The sequence below is a fragment of the Halictus rubicundus genome, chromosome 13, assembly GCF_050948215.1.
Source record: "Halictus rubicundus isolate RS-2024b chromosome 13, iyHalRubi1_principal, whole genome shotgun sequence".
Classification (NCBI taxonomy): domain Eukaryota; kingdom Metazoa; phylum Arthropoda; class Insecta; order Hymenoptera; family Halictidae; genus Halictus; species Halictus rubicundus.
This window is the reverse complement of record NC_135161.1, coordinates 5,645,172-5,668,999: the sequence shown is the minus strand read 5'-3', so window position 1 is coordinate 5,668,999 and position 23,828 is coordinate 5,645,172. Positions and strand designations below refer to the sequence as shown.

At 46.4% G+C, this 23,828-nt stretch overlaps 1 protein-coding gene across 17 annotated transcripts in view; it reads left to right on the top strand.

The window, feature by feature from the left end:
• Positions 1-23,828, top strand: part of Camkii (Calcium/calmodulin-dependent protein kinase II) — a 251,592-nt gene that overhangs the window by 67,472 nt on the left and 160,292 nt on the right. For all 17 annotated transcript variants that reach the window (XM_076798725.1, XM_076798721.1, XM_076798726.1 and 14 more), the window contains one exon: positions 16,517-16,611. In XM_076798725.1, coding sequence (XP_076654840.1) covers positions 16,517-16,611 — 95 coding nt within the window. The remainder of the gene's footprint in view (positions 1-16,516; positions 16,612-23,828) is intronic.

Here is a 23,828-nt window from a genome sequence, read left to right as displayed (position 1 = left end):
CGATGAATGAAAAGGTATATCGAACTTACTTGTACGACGTACGGTACCGAGTCGTCCAGCTTCGCCGTCCAGCCGCATAATCTCGGAGGAATGCAAAGACGGATGCCATTTTCTGGAACGTTCACCCCGGGCGTCGCGACGCGTGGCGTCTCAACGATAAAAGGAATTGTTTTCCCCTGTGATCGCGGCCCGAGATGCAGTCTTGACCCTTGAATATTTCAGCGGGCACACGACACGGGCCGGGCAAATTGAATCAATTAATCTTGAATGAAATTTCTCGACGAGCTCTATCCGAACCTTTGTGCGCATCTCTCCTCTCCTCCGTCTCTCTCTCTCTGTCTCTCGTTTTCCTATCCGTGTAACCGCATAACCCTTGCATAAGAGCTCCTTAACAGAACTTACGTTTCCCCCGAAAGCCTATCAATAACCGTGTATTTTTAACCGAACATTTTCCAATTCCGACTGCGAATCGTATGCAAGACCACGAACGCGTTAAACTACAGGATCGAAGTCTGCAAATTATTTATTTATTTATTTATTTATTGCTTTAAACCAAGTGGTTTATATAGCAAGTACAATATTATTACATCTAGCTTACATTAAATAGGTTTACACTGTTTTTAAAGTCTAACGGAACATTGTTTAAGGAAATTATAAATTATTTTCAGTCCTTTTATGTCAGGTTTACATAAGAAGGAACTAATACAAAGAGGGAAACAGTACTTGCCTTTGAGGAGCTTTGTTTCCAATGTATTGCGTTCGTTTTCATAGTCTGGGCATTGCCATATAACATGATTTAGGTCTTATGTTGCACACATCAGGAAATTCGACCTGCTCCTCGGTCGCGCAACCTGCCAGGTGTGCTCCGTGTTCCCCGACAGTTCGTCGCGATTTGACGAGCCCTAGAGACAGAGTCGCCGTCCGGAAGCGAATAGCATCGACGTGCCATAATTAAACGTCACGAGATGTTTCATCCGAGAGCACTCGGAAGGATTAAAGTTCACACAGCCGGCTCTCGGCGAATCGATCGGGGAAAGTCAACGCTTCCGAGCGTTTCCAATCTCGCTAGGCGACGCCTCGCCTCGTTTCGCCTCGCCTCGCCTCGCCTCGCCTCGCGTCGCGTCGCGTCGATTCCCGTTGATTTTAAAAATGCATAGAACCGAAGGGCAACCACTCCGCGACGTCTGTAAAATAATGTTCATCCGGATCGTCGCCCGCGGATAGAATCTCGTTCCCGCGTCACGCTCCCAAACAAACTCCCACGAAAAAACGTCTCCGAGGAATGTTGTGTACTCCCTCTCTCTCTCTCTCTCTCTCTCTCTCTCTCTCTCTCTCTCTCTCTCTCTCTCTCTCTCTCTCTCTCTGTCGTTCGTAACAGATTTTTCCAGGGGATTCCGGAGCGTCGTTGTCGTGGAGGGAAGTATTTTCCTTGGAGGTTATCGGTAATAATTCGACTCGGTTCTGTTGTATAATAAAATCGCGGAGGATGTTGATTCGAGGGAACGGTATCACGCAAATATTGACGGAGCCTCGCTCGTACCGGCGCGGATAATGAAATTCTTGTTTACCTCGGACTCTTTAAACGGATCTCCGCAGAAACAAGACTCGAACGGTTTTATTTTCGAAAGTAGGCTAATCGCGATTTCGAATAAATTCGGATGATCCTGCGCTTGACGGGACAGCCGTGACATCGTTCGTTCGCCATTAGCGTTTCCGAGAGACAAATTTCGGGTGGAAGTCTGCAAAGGGGTGAAGAGTTTCGGGGTGCAACACTCGGTAAATGGGTGGAGAATTCGGGGGTGTTGGACTCGAAGGGGTTCAGAATTTGGGGAAGACTGTAAAGGGGTGAAGAATTTCGAGGGTGTAGGACTGGAAGGGGTTCAGAATTTGGGGAAGACTGTAAAGGGGTGAAGAATTTCGGGGCTGTAGAATTGAAACGGGGTTCAGTATTTGAGGAAGACTGCAAAGGGATGAAGAGTTTGGGGGTGTAACATGGCAAACGTGTGGAGAATTCGGGGGTGTAGAACTGAAAGGGGTTCAGAATTTGGAGACGAGTGTAAAGGGGGGATGAGTTTGGGGGTGCAGAACTGAAAGGGGTTCAGAATTTGGGTAGACTGTAAATGGGGGAAGATTTTCGGGGGTGTAGAACTGAAAGGGGTTCAGAATTTGGAGACGAGTGTAAAGGGGGGATGAGTTTGGGGGTGCAGAACTGAAAGGGGTTCAGAATTTGCGTAGACTGTAAATGGGGGAAGATTTTCGGGGGTGTAGAACTGAAAGGGGTTCAGAATTTGGGGAAGACAGTAAAGGCGGAAGATTTTCGGGGGTGTAGAACTGAAAGGGGTTCAGAATTTGGTAGTGTAAGATTGCAAAGGGGTGAACAGTTTGGGGGTCTAACACGGCGAATGAGTGGAGAATTAGAGGTTGCAGGACTGAAAGGGGTTCAGAATTTGCGGAAGACAGTAAAGGGGGAAGATTTTCGGGGGTGTAGAACCGAAAGGGGTTCAGAATTCGGTAGTGTAAGATTGCAAAGGAGTGAAGAGTTTGGGGGTCTAACACGGCGAATGAGTGGAGAATTAGAGGTTGTAGGACTGAAAGGGGTTCAGAATTTGGGGAAGACAGTAAAGGGGGGGGGGGGGAAGATTTTCGGGGGTGTAGAACCGAAACGGGGCTCAGAATTTGGGGAATACTGCAAAGGAGCTCAGAGTTTGGAGATCAAGAATTTGGGTGTGCAAGGGTGCAAACGGGGCGGAAGGAAAATCCTACAGGCCCATAGTCGTGGAGCAGCCTAATGTCCAAGCGAGCAGGATGATAGCGTAGCGCGAGGAGACCGTTGCCACCCCCGCAGCAGGGGTTGCGAGCCGCGAGGAACGCGGAGAACCAAAGTATCGACCCGGCTAAAGCCATCCCCGCCCGGCCAAACCGGCCAACCCTCGGCCTGACACCCTCCCACCACGGCCTACTCGCCTTTCCCGTATTCTCCGTCTCCATCATCGTCCTCCCCCGCACCCCCTCGTCCTGCTTTTCCAACCCTCGCCCCTCGTCCTACCGTTTTATAGCCGACAGAACCGAACCGAACCGAACGGAACGGAACGGAACTGAATCGCGGGGGGTAGCTGAATCCTCGAACCGAACCGAGAACCCAAGGGAAAACTAGGGTATCCCGGGGACACACACGCGCCATGATCATGCGACAGGCTTTCCGAGTCATTAGGCCAGACGCCTTACGGATCCCCCGGTACTGTGTCTTCGACGCCGCCGGGGTGATATTTCTCATTCGATGACGCTTCGAGGACACACAGTTGATACTCGGTTGGGTCTGCTGGAAATTGTTGTTGTTGGAGAGTTGAGAGGTGGTGAAAGTTGTCGACGAAGTAGAACGATTCTTCGCTCCATTGCTCGCATTTGCGAAATTCTTGCTGTTGTTGGGGAGATGAGGAATTGGGTCCATCGATCGCGGTTTTTGAATCGACCTGTATACCGTTCTGCGCCCGAAGCGATTGCCAATAATCGTGACGCGTGTAGGTCATTCGCGCGGCAAGTCGCACGACACGATCATGTTTGATCGCGGTACGGCTTCCCTGTGCAGAAGCGTGAACGGTGATTTTGCGAGAACGATCGCCGTCAAGCAACTCGACGGTTGTTTCGTAAATTGTTCGCCATATTTTCGCAACTACCGTTTTTTCCCGGCCACGTGACACCAACTTCTCGTGTACGATAACTTCCCGACGTCTTCGACAGCATCGTCGGGGATCTCGAACCATTATAACTTTCCTTTGGATTGTCCCCACGAACGCCATTTTCCATCCTCGTTGTCTCTCTCCCGTACCCTCCTATCGGCACGTTTCAACTTTGTCGTCATTTGTTCGCCAGATTCAGACTTTGGGGGTGAAGGATTTAGGCGTGCTGGACTGTTAGGGTGTGAGGAATTTCGGGGGTGTAGGACTGAGAGGGGTTCGGAATTTGGGGAAGATTGCAATGAGGGAAGGGTTTGGGGGTGTAACATGGAAAATGGGTGGAGAATCCGGGGGTGTAGGACTTAAAGGGTTCAGAATTTAGGGAAGGCTGCAAAGGTGTGAAGAATTTCGGGAAGACTGTAAATGTGTGAAGGATTTCAGGAGAGTGGGACTAAGAGGGGTTCAGGATTTGGAGGTGTAGGACTTAAAGGGGTTCAGAATTTAGGGAAGACAGTAAAGGTGAGAAGAATTTTGGGGGAGTAGGACTAAAAGGGATTCAGGATTTGGGGGTGTAGGACTTAAAGGGTTCAGAATTTGGGGAAGACTATAAAGGTGTGAAGGATTTCAGGGGAGTAGGACTAAGAGGGGTTCAGGATATGGGGGTGTAGGACTTAAAGGGTTCAGAATTTAGGGAAGGCTGCAAAAGGTGTGAAGAATTTCAGGGGAGTAGGACTAAGAGGGGTTCAGGATATGGGGGTGTAGGACTTAAAGGGGTTCAGAATTTAGGGAAGACAGTAAAGGTGAGAAGAATTTTGGGGGAGTAGGACTAAAAGGGATTCAGGATTTGGGGGTGTAGGACTGAAAGAGGTTTAGAATTTGGGGAAGACTATAAAGGTGTGAAGGATTTCAGGGGAGTGGGGGTAAGAGGGGTTCAGGATTTGGGGGTGTAGGACTTAAAGGGGTTCAGAATTTAGGGAAGACTGTAAAGGTGTGAACAATTTCGGGGGAGTAGGACCAAAAGGGGTTCAGGATTTGGGGGTGTAGGACTGAGAGGAGTTGAGAATTTGGGGAAGACTGAAAAGGGGTGAAGAATTTCGAGGTGTTAACTGAACGAGGTTCAGAATTTGGGGAAGACTTTAAAGGAGGGAAGAGTTTGGGATTGTAGAATTGAAAGTGGTTCAGAATTTAGGAAAGACTGCGAAGAGGTGAAGAATTAGGGAGTGTAACACGGAAAATGGGTGAAGAATTCGAGGGTGCAAAATTGAAAGGGGTTTAGAATTTGGGAGTGTAAGAATGAAAGGGGGTGAAGAGTTTGGGGTTGTAAGACGGCGAATGAGTGGAGAATTAGAAGTTGTAGGATTTAAAAAGGTTCAGAATTAGGGGAATACTGCAATGGGGTGCAGAGTTTGTGAGTGAAGAATTGAAAGGGGTTCAGAATTTAGGAAAGACTGCAAAGTGGTGAAGAATTAGGGAGTGTAACACGGAAAATGGTTGAAGAATTCGAGGGTACAAAACTGAAGAAGGATCAGAATTTGGGAGTGTCAGAATGAAAGGGGGTGAAGAGTTTGGGGGTGTAACACTGTGTAGTTCTGAAACGGGGTTCAGTATTTGGGGAAGCCTGCAAAGGGACGATGACTTTGGGTGCGTAAGACGGCAAACGGGTGGAGAATTCTGGCCTGTAGGACTGAAACGGGGGAAAGAAAAAGTCGGACGAATAGTGTGTTCGCGCGATCCCTAAAAGAGGAGGGCGCACCTAAGTGGCCATCGATATTAACCGAATTTCCGGGCGAATCGAAACGAGAACGCGATATCGTACGGCGTAACGGTCTGTCGGGGAACACCGGAACCAGCCGGCCCTAGGGAAATCATGTTGCGAGCTGCCTAGGAGGGCCGTGGTTACCCGCGACCCGCGACCCACCTTCTTACCCCTACCAGGCCGGGTAATTCCGAACGAAGACGCAACAACCTGCCCTGGCCCGATCGTTAGAACCGCCAGTCCGTGCGCCAGTTACCCTTTTTCCAGAGTCGACCGTGTCACGGGGCAAAGTTAGGGTTGTTAGGGCATTACGAGCCCTCCGCTAACCTGTCCAAGGATTAACATTGGAACTGTTACTCGCACATGGTTTATGTCAAAAATCGTTTTATCTGGATGGTAACGGTTCAGCGGAGGATGTGGGTCGACGACACGGCGAACTGAGTCGTTAATGCAGCGTTGCAGGCCGAGCCGCGTCTCGGCCCGTCAAAGCCCGCGTAGCAACGACTCATTCTTCCTCTGCCCCTTTTTATTTTTTACCCCCCTCCCTTTCTGTCCTTTCCATCTGTCCCCCCTCCCTCTCTCTCTCTCTCTCTATCTCTCTCCTTGCGACTCTATGTATTTTTGTTTTGTTGTTGCGCCACGCGGCAGCTCTCCTTTTTGCATCGCGGCCGCGGATGAATGCGAAACGTCGGCAGAACTATTGCAGCCAGTCTCGGCTCGCCGCTCCATTGTTCTACATACTGTACCGGCAGACAGTTGACACGGAATAGCGCGACACAACGATACACGCGACCGAGAGAAACAGAGAGAGAGCGAGAGAAAGAGAGAGAGAGAGAGAGAGCGCTGTCAACAGAAAAAGGCGAAACAGAAGAAGGAAGCTTTCAAGCGACGGCGTACCGACGGGAAAAGAAACCAGGGGTCCGAGGGGACACCGACAGCTGCGACCCTAAGAACAGCCGGCGGCTGAAAATGTCTTGGGGTCACCGTGCTAGGGGCCCCGTGATCGCAGAGACCCCCTCCACAGAATCATTTTGCCACCCCTGATCCTCGAGGATTTTTGATTAATCAGACGTCGTCACCATTTTGTCGCTTGCCACACTGGCACCTGGTAAACGCTGATCTAAGCGAACGACCCTTTCCCTAAATTAGTTGGGGTGGCCAAATTTAGCTTCGGTGCCTAGGCTCCGCCCAATTTATTATTCATAGTCGAGGAATGTGGAAATGAAATTCTCAACAGGCAGAGTCTGTCGTACAGCACAGGGGTTGCGAAGAACGTTACCAGCGAGTGCAACGACTGTGTCCAAATCTCGCGATTAGGTAGTCGATGCCGGTAGTCGTTCGTTTCTAGTCTGTCTTGTTCGGCGGCGGGGCATCTCGAAGGTGTATCGGAGTGCAATCCCGTTAATTGGTCCCGATAATGGTCGCGGATAATTCTCGAGAGATCCGAGCGACTCGACGGGGGTGGATCAGCGATTATTCGGGGGGCGTTGATTGCCGTCCCGTTTTCCACCCGTGGATTCCCCGGAACAATGGGTCCCCGATAAGGGTGGCGCACTCGAGAACCGTCTCGTGCAACCTGATGGCGCGTACGCATGCACGCGCCACGCCACGTCACGACACGGCTGGCCGTTAGGTTTCGCGATCGGTAGCTGCCACGCCATGCCACGCCGGGGAAGTAGGCCGAGTGGGTAACTATGCAAAGTGCAGGGAACACGTTTTACGATGCGTCACGTGACACGCTGATCCGACCCGCTATAAACCCGCGGGTTAGGATTCTGCAGGACTTGCGCGCGCAACACTACAGCTAGATGTCTCGGAGACTCGAGCCTAGAACCGTTAGCTCCCCGGTCTGATTCGGTTCTGCGGGAATCGCCTTGGTCTAAGTCTAAGGTCGAAGACAGCTCTGGACAATAGCTAGAGGTGATAACCTCCTGGGTACCATCGGCCGACAGTCGAGGAGTTCGTCTTCGGGCAGGTTTCTAGAGAATTCCCCTGGTTGTCAATCTCGGGGTAACGGTAGAGTTTGTACCGAGTCCCGGAAGGAATCATCCATCTTGTTCCCTCCGATGGTAGGCGTGGCTTAGGCGCCCCTGGTGGGCGTGGTTTCGTTGCTCTCGAAGGAGTTGGGACCTTATAGCACAGGGCGATCTCCTGAAACGACTAACTGGGATCCTGTAGCCTCGAAAAGTTTCACTCCGATCAATGTTTCTTCTTATATCCCCCTTTCTGCTTGGGAAAGTCCAAGTAGGCGTGGTTTTGTGGCTCCCAGCGGACCCAGACTGCCGTTCTACAAGGTAATTTCTGTAAACGTTCAGCCTAGATCCCGTATCCCCTAATCGTTCACCTTCGATCGTCGTTTCTCCCCCTTTTCTCTCCTAGCTCGAGAAGCCCCGAGTAGGCGTGGTTTCGTTGCCCTCGAAGGAGCTGGGACTTCGTAGCACAGAGCGATCTTCTGAAACGCCTAACCGGGATCATGTACTCTGGAAAAGTTCCACTTCGATCACTGTTCCTCCTTATATCCCTCTTATATCCTGCTTGGGAATATCCAAGTAGGCGTGGTTTCGTGGCTGCCAGCGGACCCAGGCCGGGTAATTTCTGTAAACGTTCAGCCTAGATCCCGTATCCCCTAAACGTTCACCTTCGATCGTTGTTTCTCCTCCTTCTTCTCTCCTAGCTCGAGAAGCCCCGAGTAGGCGTGGTTTCGTGGCTCCCAGCGGACTCAGGCCGCCGTTCCACGGAGTAATTTCTGTAAACGTCCAGCCTAGATCCCGTATCCCCTAAACGTTCACCTTCGATCGTCGTTTCTCCCCCTTTTTCTCTGCTAGCTCGAGAAGCCCCGAGTAGGCGTGGTTTCGTCGCCCCCTTGGGAGCCTGTACGGTGCCCCTCGGGGCGGATCGTGCCCACGGCGTTCTCCGAACGAGAACCGAAGGGAACGTTTCACCGATCGGGGAGTGGTAATCTCGCGAAATATCATCGGCTTGGCCGATTCCACGAGGAAGCTTCTACACTGTCCACGCGTACGAGCGTCGTAAACCCGTTGGATGTTCCGCTAGACGGGTGGGTGGATCGTTCGCGGGGATCAGGGGGGGCGGGTCCGCCGCGATGGAAGCAAACAAATTGAGATCTAACAGAGAACCGTCAACTTTGTAAATAAACGTGGTCTCTTACGAGGCTAGCTTGCCGGCTTCCGTCGTATATTCAGCCGGCTCCGCGAATTCAAGGATCTCCGGGTTCATAAAACAGAAATATACCGGCGTGGCGCGCTAGGCTAGCTAGCCAGCCAGCCAGCCAGCTCTCGCTCGCCATTCCAGTTCGCCCCGGCGAGCCGCGAGGGGAATCGATCAGCGATAAAACGGGTCGTACCGGGACACGTTTATAGCCGGAGAGAGAGAGAGAGACAGAGAGATAGAGATAGAGAGAGAGCTGGTGCACTTACGGCACACGGTCGCAGGATCCGTGCATGGGAACGTGCACCGAAGCCGGCCCCGTGTATTTAAAGGTATCGACGTTGCGCGCTTGTCGCCGACGCGGCTGCAAAAGACGCAACGTCGTCGCCCCTAGGCTGCCAGGAGAGAGAGAGAGAGAGAGACACACACATTGCCTCGCCTCTGCTCTGCTCTGCTCTGCTCTGCTCAGCACTGCTGAGCACTACTCAGCTCAGCTCTGCTCGCCTCTGCTCTTTGAAGAAGGCGGCGCATCCCGCGTCGCTCTCTTGCACGCCCTAGTTGCGCGTCGTCGAGCGAGTGGCTCGATTCAAGGCCGCCACTGTCGCTCGACCACCGTTTCTGCGTCGGTGGGCTCCTCCGCAGCTTTCCAACCACCCCGCAGCCCCTTCTCGTTCCACTTCTCTTTTTATATCTTCGTTATAGATCCCCTTGAATTGTCCGTGGTTGGCCTCGCCTCGGCGAGCCGAGCAGAGCCGAGCCGAGCCGCATCGCACCGCATCGCATCGCATCGCATCGCATCGCATAGCATCACCCTTAGAACCGCGGCAAAAATAGTCTAATTCATCCGGGACTCGATGCACCGCCTCACTTTTCCACCGATCCCGAGGATTCGGCTGAACTTCTCGCCCAGCAATGCCGTGACCCCCCACGAGCTTATTCTGGATCCACTGGGAATGTCTTCTGTCGATTACAGCGAATTCGCGATATATGTCGCCGTGGCCTCGATGATAAATGTCGCGAAACTATCCCCACTACCGCGGGGTGTACCCCATGAAGGGCCACGAACCAAGGTCAGCTTTGCTGACTTTTTCTACGTTCGGAGTGGGTCAAACAATGAGTACAGCGAATTCGCGGTATATGTCACCGTGGCCTGGATGATAAATGTCGCGGAACTATCACCACTACCGCGGGGTATACCCTATGAAGGGCCACGAACCAAGGTCAGCTTTGCTGACTTTTTCTACGTTCGGAGTGGATCAAACAATGAGTACAGCGAATTCGCGGTATATGTCGCCGTGGTCTGGACGATAAATGTCGCGGAACTATCCCCACTACCGCGGGGTGTACCCCATGAGGGGCCACGAACCAAGGTCAGCTTTGCTGCCTTTTTCTACGTTCGGAGTGGATCGAAGAACGAGTACAGTGAATTCGCGATATATGTCGTCGAGGTCCGGATGATAAATGTCGCGGAACTATCCCCACTACCGCGGGGTATAGCCCGCGAAGGGTAAGAAGCTCGAGAGACCTTGGTCGTCGAGGAGTGTGACGTAATACGAAGAATTGTAGGATCTCGTCGACAGCATTTATCGCTGTGACTTTGACTAATAAAATAGAGGACGAATGTATTTACGCTTCTCGGTGAGCGTCGCTGTCCTTTTCTACCTTCGGCGCGGATCAAAGAATCAGACTCCTGGAGAATAAACGACATCAAGACCCGTGCTGCTGACATATATCGCGAACTACTCCGGCAAAGACCGCTCGGAGATACCGGTGATCAGCGGGAGACAAGCAACGAGGCTGTACCGCAGTCTCGAAACAAGCACGGCACGCCGATCCTCTATGCGGAAATTGCCTCTCTGTAGTCTCGAGCACAATACACTTATGATCTCTTCATAATTCTATGAGGAATGACGGACAAGCATCGCGAGGCATTACCGTACTCTCGAGATCAGTGTCTGATCCTCAAATAGCCTGTTCAAAATAAAGTACGCTTAGATCAAGCGATTTCTTTCGAAAGGGTGAGGGTGGTCTCTGGAAAGAGGGTGGTGGACAACTAACGAGGGAATAGTGCCCGGTGATCTAGAATACTAATTATTAAAATGTAAAAAGAATCCATCCCATTTATTAGATCTCTGGAATTCTTAGGATCGGATAGGTAGACGAACGATTAAGCTGGTCCTGGGATCGCTTAAATTCCCATTGGAGGTAGTTCGTCTTATTTAAACTGAAATACATACGGTCAGATCGCTTCGATCTTGCGGATGGTGATTGAACGATTAACGGGGGAGTACCGTAGTCTCGACAGAAGCACACACAGTACTTGTTCTTTTCTTATTTTTTTTTCATCGCGCATATCGACCGACTATCTGTCTCAATTACTGACAATTATATTTTGGACATATATTGAGAATGCTAGGTTCTCTCTGCAGTCCCTTTGCGGTACGTGTTAAGTTTATACATAGCTGCCATGCTGTGTCATGAACAGTAATACATAATATGCAAGATTATGAAGGAACAGAAAAATTGATTAATTCTTTTCTAAACTTTAGATATATGTAACACAATAATATGTTTTAACCCTTTGCACTCGACGCTATTTTCATTCTAAAACTAAATTTTTCTTCCGTCTTGGAATATTTTTATTTTATTCATACGAAACTGATCCGATTTCCACATATAATATCTAAATGTTTAGTAATCTGTTAAATACAAATTTTGTAATGTAACAAATACATTGTAATATTTTTTGTAATTTCTTTGAAATAATGCCACAACAATTTCTAGTGGTGCTTCAGAGTCACCACTCGAGTGCAAAGGGTTAATTTCATGTAGAAATTATATTTTGTAGTCCTCCATCGTGGGGTATCTTTCAAAGCAGTCTTCAATACGAAGCCCTGGTTTTCGAGAACATGTGTCGCAAAAATAATTACTTTGGCGTCTTCCACCCTTAATTTCTCTGTTTGGACAATAGAGAACAATCTTTCCTCTTTACATCTTCACAGTCCGTGATATATGCAGTTTGCCACTCGAAAAATTATTTCGAATTCTAAGCATCTCCGAAGTTTGTCGAATTAATATAATATACAGACTGCGGACCCTTATGCAAAATAAAATTTGTATACGTCGATTGCAATCTACAGGAGCTAAGTAAAAATTTATTTTTGCTCATTGGTAATTTTTGCAAGTTAAAAATTGTATATCGACATTGTTAAACTCTTCTAATCTTTTTACTGTGTTCGAATTACACCTACACATTTTTGTCATAAATGCATAAAATCCGCAGTCTAACACCAGACCCACCGAACCACTCAAAATGACTGGTTCCGAATTGTTCACAATTACTGAAATGATAAAAATGTTTCCATCAGAAATTTCTGACTTCTTTATTGGAGCACGGGTTAGAATAAAAATGGCACGAGGTTTGAATAAATATAGTCTTGTCATTATTAGAAAGCAATATACATACATCGGTCGCATTTATTACTCGGTAGTTCTAGTGCTAATAAGATAAGATCAGTATGGTTCTTTGCTGTGTAAAACAGCTGTGGTGGCTGAGAGTAGGCATGCGACCGCAAAGGGTTAAAGCGAAACACATGATCGGGCCGAGCTCCGAAGTTCGCGATCTAACGAGGGGAGGTGATCGAACGATTAACGAGGGAGCACCGGTAGCCTCGATAGATAGAAGCACGTGACTGGGATCTACGGCAACGACGATGCCTGGACAATGATAGGATGTAGAGCAACCTGAAAAGAAGCACGTGACCAGGGTGTTCCCGTGAATCGCGGGTCAGGTCGTCCGTGCAATCTCCGGTAATGATTGGTCTCCATGGAGACCTGGATAAGCGGTTGCCTCGCCCCTTTTCCCCGCAGTCAGGCAAAGACGGTAGCAGGGACAGGCACAGGCGAATGCAGGGGAATGCAGGGGAATGCAGGGGCTGCAACGACCCCGACGACGCCCGCAGGATGAAACATTAAAGCTGCGTTTGCGCCGATGCGGCCTGCCTTGAACTACTTTAGGGAAGGATACAAGCGACGAGCCTCCGCAACACGTCGTCCACGAGGCTTGACCTTTCGTCCTACCGTTTCCTCCGGCGTTTTCCAGCGTTTCCCCCCTTTTTTTCCCCACCCCGACGCCGCATGACGGATAGTGTTCGCCGGAGTTCGTGGTTCAAGAGCCACTCCGGGAATACAAATTTTAGCGGACTACCCGCTAAAAATGGACACCGAGCCGCGCCGATTCGCACCGATTTCTCTGCGATCGATGTTTCGTCCCGTCGGATTGCAACTTTTGCTTGTTACCCTCGCCACGTGTCGTCGCTGTCGAGGAACCTCGCCGGAAGCGTAGGCTCTTAATTGAATTAACTTCCTGTGTCCGGACTCGAATAACGATCGAAGCACACCCGAAAGTTAGGTAAACGTCCCAGTATCCCAGCTTTAAGGAATAGCGGTAATTCTTTATTTAACGTGTAACACCGCCATAAAATTAAACAAGTTTTGTTTAATTTGGAAGCTGTTACAGTGATTTCTCGATATATGTCGCCAAGGTCCGGACGATAAACGTCGCGGAATTATCCCCACTACCGCGGGGTACAGCTCCAGAGGCCTCGGACGCCGATGAGTGTAAACACCCTCGCCGACGTTTATCGTCCAGGCCTTGGCGACGTTTATAGAGAAGTCACTGTATAGTGAAACCTTCCCTTAGTAAATTAGCGAAATTTCTTAGTAAAATCTGAAGAAATTCCTCGAGATTTATATAATGATTATTTTAATTTATATTAATGTGTTTCTACTTTATGCTATTCATTTTTATTTTTAATTGTATTAACAAGTAAAGTAAAAAATAAATTAAATTGTATTACTGTCCGGATACCGGGACATGGTCATCCACTTGGACGTTTACTTTAGCACTCTCGCGCGTTTGTTCCCGATTACGCCACGTATCATTCCCAGAGATTCTTACAAAATCAGAGTAATTTAATTAATGAAAGCGAAACTAGAAATGTTAAATGTATTATAGGGGATGTTGTTTTAACCCTTTTAAATTCTAAAGATCTTAACAAAATTTGGTTTATTTGGATATGTCACAATAAAAATGAATGTCTAAACCTGGTCAAAAATCAATGTTAGTCATATGTGACTGACGTGGCAGTTAACGTGTTAACCTCTCAAGCATTGTACGTCACTATAGTGGCTTCCGTGGAAAGCGTTAGTTCGAACGGTAAGAACCAGTATAGTGGCTTTCCGTGAAATGCGTTAGTTTGAACGGTACGCCACTATAGCGGCTTTCCGTGAAAAGCATCAGTTCGAACGGTACGAACCACTATAGTGGTTTTTGTGCCTTCCGCGGGCAGGCGCGCCGTCCCTGGGAGACAGAGTTGCGGACAAGCGCGCCGTACGTGGGAGATAGAGTTGCGGACGGGCGCGCCGTGCTGAAGGGAGAAGTTATAAACTTCAGTGGCTAGTCTTGTAAACCCAGCTAAACAGAAGCTTCCTTGTTCGCCTAATCTTCGTTCTCCGCGGCCGGTTAGCCAGTCCCGAGATGTTCAATGGCGTGTCCTGTGACCCACTTGAACCAGGACCTAAACTCTCGCCGGCCAATCTCGAACCCGACGATGCAATCGCATGATCGACGCCCCGTTGACGAACTTTCGATGTTACCACGGTTTGCCGACGTGCAGGTGGATATGCAACCGGCTTGGCGCGCTGGTAATCGAGAAAGTTTGCCCCTCGAATAGCCCTCGAGTCGCGGCACCGTTTAAGAGACCAAATATATAGTATCGCGAAGTTTCGAGGGAGAGCCTGGGCCAAGCTGCAGCCGCCGCGTCGCGTCGCGTCGCTTCGCGTCGCGTCGGCTCGATTAATCCGGTGGACGCCGTTTATCGTCCGTTTCGATGCTCCGACCCGAGAAAACAAACTTTCCAGTGTCCGCGTTCGAGAATCGGACCCCGAGCAATTCTCGATCCCGGTCGAACAGCCATGGCGACAGTTATCGCGAAAAAGAGCATCAGAGGATGTCCGAAGCATCCAGCTTTATTTACATGCACAGTTATAGAACGCAATATTTAAGTGATACGATTCACAGTGCGGACTATGTTTACGGAGCACTAAAATAGACTGTTTTAAATCATTTTATAAAAATAACATCAATGTCCCTATCAAAATTTGTAGCCATTTTTTAATAATATACGGGGTGTCTCACCCAATTTTGACATCTTGATTTCTCCGCTGCTGTTCGCCCTACCGAAGAATGTTTCAGATAAGAATTGAATGGTGCCGAGTGGGGATAATTTGGTGTTATTAGTTTATTCGTGGGTGAGCGCGTTGAGGTCATATGAAGGTCAACTTCGTTTTTTTAAATGGAATTATATACCTTTTTAACGCATCAATCGGTGCAGTTGGTCATTCTTTATAAAAAAGTGTTAATCTATCTATATTGAAAAATTAGTAGTTCAGAAGATATTTCGATTGATATAGTTCCAAGACGCCATTACTGTCGCATGAAGGCGTTCGCTTTTATTCCATACAGAAAAGGTTCAACATAACGACCATTTGTATCACGGCATTTTTGAAGTCGATGGAATAAAGATTGTCCTACAGTTTTTAACGTATCGGTTGATATTTTGCAACATACAGCAACAATTCTTTGTTTCGTATCAGCCACTGTAGGCGGAGCTTCAGCGTAAACTTTATTTTTCAAATGAACCCACAAAAAAAGTCGAGGGGCGTAAAATAGGGTGGTCGTGCTGAAAAATGAATGGGACCTCCTCTTCCAATCCAACGATTTGGAAATATTCGATTTAATGCGTTTCTTGCAATTAAAGCACAATGTGCGGGACATCCATTTTGTTGCATCCACATTGTTAGACGAATATGTAGTGGCACATCCTCCAGTACGACAGTAATGACATCTTAGAATTATTTAAATCGAAATATTTCCTAAACGACTAATTTGTCAACATAAGTAGATTAATACTTTTTTATAAAGAATGTCCTGTTGCGTCAAGTTGACCTTCATATGACCTTAACTCGTTCACCCACGGGTAAACTAATAACATCAAATTATTCCCCACTCAGCACCATTTAATTCTTTTCTGAAACATTTTTTGGTACGACTAACAATAGCAAAGAAATCAAGATATCAAAATCGGGTGAGACACCCTGTACACTCAAAGAAATTACTTTGTTAAATAATTCCTCATGGATGCATCTTTACGATCTCAATATTCGTAAATTAAAAATATTAGAATCCGTCATTTTGACGGCTCCTGTAAATCTAGTGTTAAAGAAGAGACATACAGGGTGTCCCAGAAATTTTTTTATTTCCTTGGAAGGGATGATTCCTGTCGCGATTCGAAGTAACTTTTTCCTTTGACGGGTCCCGCAAATCTAATGTTAAAAATGAGACATACAGGGTGTCCCAGAAATTTTTTTATTTCCTTGGAAGGGATGATTCCTGTCGCGATTCGAAGTAACTTTTTCCTTTGACGGGTCCCCTAAATCCAATGTTAAAAATGAGATATACAGGGTGTCCCAGAAATTTTTTAATTTCCTTGGAAGGGATGATTTCTGACGCAATTCGCAGTAACTTTTTCCTTTGACGGTTCCCGTAAATCTACTGTTAAAAATGAGATATACTGGGTGTCCCAGAAATGCTGTATTTCCTTAGAAGAGATGATTCCTGTCGCAATTCGAAGTAACTTTTTCCTTTGACGGGACCCTAAAATCTAGCGTTAAAAAAGAGACATACAGGGTGTCCCATAAATTTTGTATTTCCTTGGAAGGGATGATTCCTGACGCAATTCGAAATAACTTTTTCCTTTGACAGGTCCCATGAGTTGATTGTTAATTGCTGTTCAACGATTTGATCGAGTGTCAACCAATACGTTTCACTAACCATAATGTTTCTTGATTGTTACAGAGGTGCCTTCTCGGTGGTGCGACGATGCGTTCAAAAGAGCACCGGCCACGAGTTCGCGGCGAAAATCATAAATACGAAAAAGCTCACGGCCAGAGGTAAGCTTTCGACATTTTTTCCTCCCACCTCGAATCGGGAATAGCGAGCGCGAGTTAACGCGGGGCATTAGTATTCGAAATGTCTCGGCATCGTCGTTCGAAACGACTTTACGCGAGCTGGATGCAACTGCAGCATCCGCTGCATATTTCATTAACAGACGACGACGACGACGACGGGAACGAGGAAAGTCGTGTAACGCGGCCGTGTGATCATTTCTTTTTGACTCTGTTGAGTCGCGCTTAACGAGCGCCCAGATGCGCGCCGGGGTCGATCCTTCTTTCCCGACTTCTCGATTCGCGGGCTGCTTTAATCGCGCTTAATTGACTAATTAACCCGCGAATCCGTTCCCGGAGAAGTTGCTGGTGTAACGCGAACGCCGACTATATCTGCTCGAAAGAGAATTAATTATCCGACTCCGGAAGACGCTCGTTGCGTCCCCTGAATCCTAATCAACTTACCTTGATTCGTGGACTCGAAACATCGATAATTTCTTGGGTCTTTCGATTGGCTGCTGTGTACAGTGTTTCCTCGATATATGTCAACAACACGGGTCTTGCCAGCGACATATATCGTGCAGGAGATACCACTCTTTGATTCACGCTACCCAACCTGTATTATGTTTACACTCAGACCTGGGCAAAATTTCGAGAAAAATATTTAAAATGCTATTTTAAATAGTATAATTTAATGTGGTTCAAGTAAAATACTACTTTAAATAGAACGAAACATTTCGGCAAATAAAATATGTTTATTTTGATAACCAGATACATAAAACAAAATATTGTACTGTTACATTTCAAATATGTATTTCAAATATTTCCTTGCAATGAAAATAAGTTGAGCAAATAGTTAATATGATAAATTAACATAAAAAGCTGTAATGGTTACCAAAGTATTATTTGTAGCTTAATTACGAATACTTGCAGGTAACATGTTGATAAACGGACGACAATGTCGTAATAACATTACAAGCAACAAAGTGTCAGAAAAGTATAAGTTCCCATCAACTATTTGAAATACTATTTTACACAGTCCAACAAAATAAGTCTCATTATTTTCAATACTTTCCAAATAAAATACTATTTTTAAGTAGTATTTAAAAAAATTATTCTTCTAAATAGAATAATTGATTTGCACGATTATAGGTATGCTTTAAAAATATAATGTACTATTTACTATTTTCTATTACAAATATTATTTTGCCCATCACTGTTTACAAATATATGCGACATTTATCGAAAAAAGACTGTGTCCCGCTGCAGTGTTCGCTCGATATTTGTCTAAAACACTTGTCTGGTCAGGGACATATATCGGCCAGGAGATACTATTTTGATCTACGCCGAACGTAGAAAAGTATAGCGAAGCTCTATAGGCCTCGGTCCCCCGCGGCAGTGGGGATAGATCTGGGACATTTATCGGCTAGGCATTTGTGACATATATAGAGTAATCACTGTACTCTTCAGGTCGGGGCCGGTCCAAGAGAAGATCTAAGAGCCGAGAGTCTAATTTTCCGTGGTCGCGAGGCGATGGAGCACTTCCTAATTATTTCTGTCCCGAGGCATTGTTCAGTTTCCCGCGATTGGACGCGGAATCGGAGAAAGAGCCGGGCCTCCATCGCGCGCGCACACACAGGCTCCGACGACTTAGCGTCTAAAAACAACGAGCGACGCCGTTGTCAGCATGCCAACATTCCATCCCGACCAAACAGTTGCCAGTGCGCGCGGGGCAGGACCGTCGTCGCGTTGGTCTCGGTGGTTTCCTCGTTTATTATCGATTCCTCGTATCACAGACGATTTTACTTCGTTCTGCCGAAACCCGACGCAGCGCCGACCACCGAGGTGCAGCATGGGTTTCGAGCTAGAAACCGTCGGCGATAGCGTCGGATTGATCGGTTAGGTCGATGGCGATTCTCGCGAACCAACCCTGTCCACGTCTAATCGATTGTTATTCACTAGCCTGCGATAATAGTCGCGAAATCTCGTCTGCATATCAACCCCTTCGTTACCATGGACGAGATATCTCGCGACCCTCTACTGGATTATTAAAGCTTTCGACGAGATATCTCGCGACCCTCTACTGGATTATTAAAGCTTTTGACGAGATATCTCGCGACCCTATACTGGATTATTCAAACTTTTCACGAGATATCTCGCGACCCTCTACTGGATTATTAAAACTTTTGACGAAATATCTCGCGACTCAATACTAACCGACTGTGGCTTTTGTCGAGATATCTCGCGACCCTCTACTGGATTATTAAAGCTTTTGACGAGATATTTCGCGACCCTCTACTGGATTATTAAAACTTTTGACGAGATATCTCGCGACCCGATACTAGCCAATTAACGCTTTTCACGAGATATCTCGCGACCCGATACTAGCCAATTTACGCTTTTCACGAGATATCTCGCGACCCTCTACTGGATTATTAAAGCTTTTGACGAGATATTTCGCGATCCTCTACTAGACTAGTAAAGCTTTTGACGAGATATCTCGCGACCCTCTACTGGATTATTAAAGCTTTTGACGAGATATCTCGCGACCCGATACTACCAAATTAACGCTTTTGACGAGATATCTCGCGACCCGATACTAGCCAATTAACGCTTTTGACGAGATATCTCGCGACCCTCTACTGGATTATTAAAGCTTTTGACGAGATATTTCGCGATCCTCTACTAGACTAGTAAAGCTTTTGACGAGATATCTCGCGACCCTCTACTGGATTATTAAAGCTTTTGACGAGATATCTCGCGATCCTCTACTAGACTAGTAAAGCTTTTGACGAGATATCTCGCGACCCTCTACTGGATTATTAAAGCTTTTGACGAGATATCTCGCGACCCGATACTACCAAATTAACGCTTTTGACGAGATATCTCGCGACCCGATACTAGCCAATTAACGCTTTTGACGAGATATCTCGCGACCCTCTACTGGAATTATTAAAGATTTTGACGAGATATCTCGCGACCCTATACTGGATTATTCAAACTTTTGACGAGATATCTCGCGACCGTCTACTGGATTATTAAAACTTTTGACGAAATATCTCGCGACTCAATACTAGCCGACTGTGGCTTTTGTCGAGATATCTCGCGACCCTCTACTGGATTATTAAAGCTTTTGACAAGATATTTCGCGATCCTCTATTAGATTATGAAAGCTTTTGACGAGATATCTCGCGACCCTCTACTGGATTATTAAAACTTTTGACGAGATATCTCGCGACCCGATACTAGCCAATTAACGCTTTTGACGAGATATCTCGCGACCCTCTACTGGAATTATTAAAGCTTTTGACGAGATATCTCGCGACCCTCTACTGGATTAGTAAAGCTTTTGACGAGATATTTCGCGATCCTCTACTAGACTAGTAAAGCTTTTGACGAGATATCTCGCGACCCTCTACTGGATTATTAAAGCTTTTGACGAGATATCTCGCGACCCGATACTACCAAATTAACGCTTTTGACGAGATATCTCGCGACCCGATACTAGCCAATTAACGCTTTTGACGAGATATCTCGCGACCCTCTACTGGAATTATTAAAGATTTTGACGAGATATCTCGCGACCCTATACTGGATTATTCAAACTTTTGACGAGATATCTCGCGACCGTCTACTGGATTATTAAAACTTTTGACGAAATATCTCGCGACTCAATACTAGCCGACTGTGGCTTTTGTCGAGATATCTCGCGACCCTCTACTGGATTATTAAAGCTTTTGACAAGATATTTCGCGATCCTCTATTAGATTATGAAAGCTTTTGACGAGATATCTCGCGACCCTCTACTGGATTATTAAAACTTTTGACGAGATATCTCGCGACCCGATACTAGCCAATTAACGCTTTTGACGAGATATCTCGCGACCCTCTACTGGAATTATTAAAGCTTTTGACGAGATATCTCGCGACCCTCTACTGGATTAGTAAAGCTTTTGACGAGATATTTCGCGATCCTCTACTAGACTAGTAAAGCTTTTGACGAGATATCTCGCGACCCTCTACTGGATTATTAAAGCTTTTGACGAGATATCTCGCGACCCGATACTACCAAATTAACGCTTTTGACGAGATATCTCGCGACCCGATACTAGCCAATTAACGCTTTTGACGAGATATCTCGCGACCCTCTACTGGAATTATTAAAGATTTTGACGAGATATCTCGCGACCCTATACTGGATTATTCAAACTTTTGACGAGATATCTCGCGACCGTCTACTGGATTATTAAAACTTTTGACGAAATATCTCGCGACTCAATACTAGCCGACTGTGGCTTTTGTCGAGATATCTCGCGACCCTCTACTGGATTATGAAAGCTTTTGACGAGATATTTCGCGATCCTCTACTAGACTAGTAAAGCTTTTGACGAGATATCTCGCGACCCTCTACTGGATTATTAAAGCTTTTCACGAGATATCTCGCGACCCAATACTAGCCGACTGTGGCTTTTGTCGAGATATCTCGCGACCCTCTACTGGATTAGTAAAGCTTTCGACGAGATATCTCGCGACCCTCTACTGGATTATTAAAGCTTTTGACGAGACATCTCGCGGCCCTCTACTGGATTATTAAAACTTTTGACGAGATATCTCGCGACCCTGTACTAGTCGATTAGCGCTTTGACGAGATATCTCGCGACCCTATACTAGCCGACTGTTGCTTTTGACGAGATATCTCATTATAGACGAAATATTTTGTGTTCTGTCTCATTTTACACGGGACGCGTGTGTTTCCAATGTTCTTCTATATTTTCTTATGCCGCTTATAGTATGTTGTGAGCAGGAAGAAAGTATAGTGAAAAACGTCCACTTCTATTGAAATCTCGATGTTTCCCTGCAAAAATTGGCGTCATATGCAAAGAAAATGGAGAACGTAAGGGAAGACGGTATTTCGGTCAGAAGAGTAATGTTGCTTTACGCATAACAACATGTTTTGAGTTATATCATGTTGGAAGTAAATGAAATTAATTTCAAGAAATTATTAAAAATTTCATTTATTTCTTTCGCTTAGCCATAAGAATAGAATTAGTTACAAAATATGTTCGACTATAGTGTCAAAATATTGGCGCGGGGTGGTGAGATTTATTGTCAAAAGCGTTAATCGGCCAGTCCCGGGTCGCGAGATATCTCGTCAAAAGCATTAATCGGCCAGTATCAGGTCGCGAGATATCTCGTCAAAAGCGTTACTCGGCCAGAACCGGGTCGCGAAATATCTCGTCGAAAGTGTTACTCGGTCAGTCCCGGGTCGCGAGATATCTCGTCAAATGCGTTAATCGGTCACTATCGGGCCGCGAGATATCTCGTCAAAAGCATTACTCCGCCAGTATCAGGTCGCGAGATATTTCGACAAAAGTGTTACTCGGTCAGTATCGGGTCGCGAGATATCTCGTCAAAAGCATTAAAAGCATTAATCGGCCAGTATCAGGTCGCGAGATATCTCGTCAAAAGTGTTACTCGGTGATTACCGGGTCGTGAGAAATCTCGTCCGTGGTAACGAAGGGTTTAATTACCAGTTCTATAGATAACTGGTATCATCGTTGTTCTTTGGCAGAGTTTTCTTTTCGACTCTGCGGCGCGACGTTTGCCAGTGAATCTGGTCTTTGGCTTTGATAGTACGGCTTCGGATTCGGATGCGCCAGTGATCGATAAATTTAGTATCGGCCGCGAGGGTCCGTCACCCGAGCAGCTGTACCACAAGTTTTATTATCGCTATCAATCGATTCGTTGGCGTCGGTCCTAATGCCTCGCCGTGACTCATCCAAGTCTCTCGGATGCTGCAGGGGACGCCAAGTGTATACAACCGGTCTGATTCAGCTGGAATATTAAGACGGATGAGCGTGGACGGGGTGGGTACCGGGGATTGCCCTCAGGGGCACTGTTTTGGGTCCGCGCGGAGCACCAAAGCCACGCCCACCCGAGGCGATTTTCACAGGAGTCAGAATTGTTGGACTGATAACTTTAAGCAAAATAGACATTAAACATATTAAGAAAGACATTTTTATTTGGCACAAAGATATCAGTTATCAAAGTTGAAAATAATGTGAGAATATTTTAAAATTTCTTTAATGTTTTAACGTCTACCCATTTTTGTCATAAATGCATAAAATGAGCACTCTAATTATCAGCGAAGATTATTGCGCGGAGATCGTCACTATAAAGGACACTATTCCAGCTCTGTTGATAGTCGAGAGCGTCGAAGCCACGCCCACGCGGGTTATCAGCCTATTTTGCATTATGTTATCAAACATAAACTTTTCGCACAAACTTATTAAAAATATCAAGAAAGAAATTTTTATTTTGCATGAAGATATCAGTTATCAAAGTTGAAAATAATATCAGAATATTTAAAAATTTCTCTAATGTTTATAATGTTTTAACGCCTACCCATTTTTGTCATAAACGCATAAATGCGAACTCTAATTATCAGCGAAGATTATTGCGCGAGGATCGTCACTATAAAGGACACTACTCCAGCTCTGTTGATAGTCGAGAGCGTCGAAGCCACGCCCACGCGGGTTATCAGCCTATTTTGCATAAAGTTATCAAACATAAACTTTTCGCACACACTTATCAAACATATTAAGAAAGACATTTTTATTTTGCATGAAGATATCAGTTATCAAAGTTGAAAATAATGTCAGAATATTTTCAAATTTCTCTAATGTTTTTAATGTTTTAACGCCAACCCATTTCTGTCATAAACGCATAAAATCCGCAGTCTAATGAATCAGTGAAGATCATTGCGCGAAGATCGTCACTATAAAGGACACTCTTGTCCTCTCTGACTATTGACATTGCGTAGATAGTCGAGAGCGTCGAAGCCACGCCCACGCGGGATAAGCCACACCTATGGTTCGTCAAAGATCGAATTTCGTTGTCGATAGACAGGAGAAAGGTCAGAAGAAGGATCCACGGTATGCCCAGGATCGTTGGAAATTGCCAGCCTCGCGGACAGAAGGCAACGATCAACTCCGACGGGTTTTTCAGCCCACGCGAGGAATAGCATCATGGCGGATCCGGTGAAATGTCAAAGCGTGCATCTCGCGGCGAGGGAAACTTTGACCTATCGGGCTGGCGCGCTCGGTAAAACTGATTGTTAATCGTGCGGATGACAGGGGATGATTGTGTACGCGTTTTCTATTACTTGCTATAGTTAAACTCGCACTTCTATACTTCTGTGAGTGGACTGTATTAAATGATGA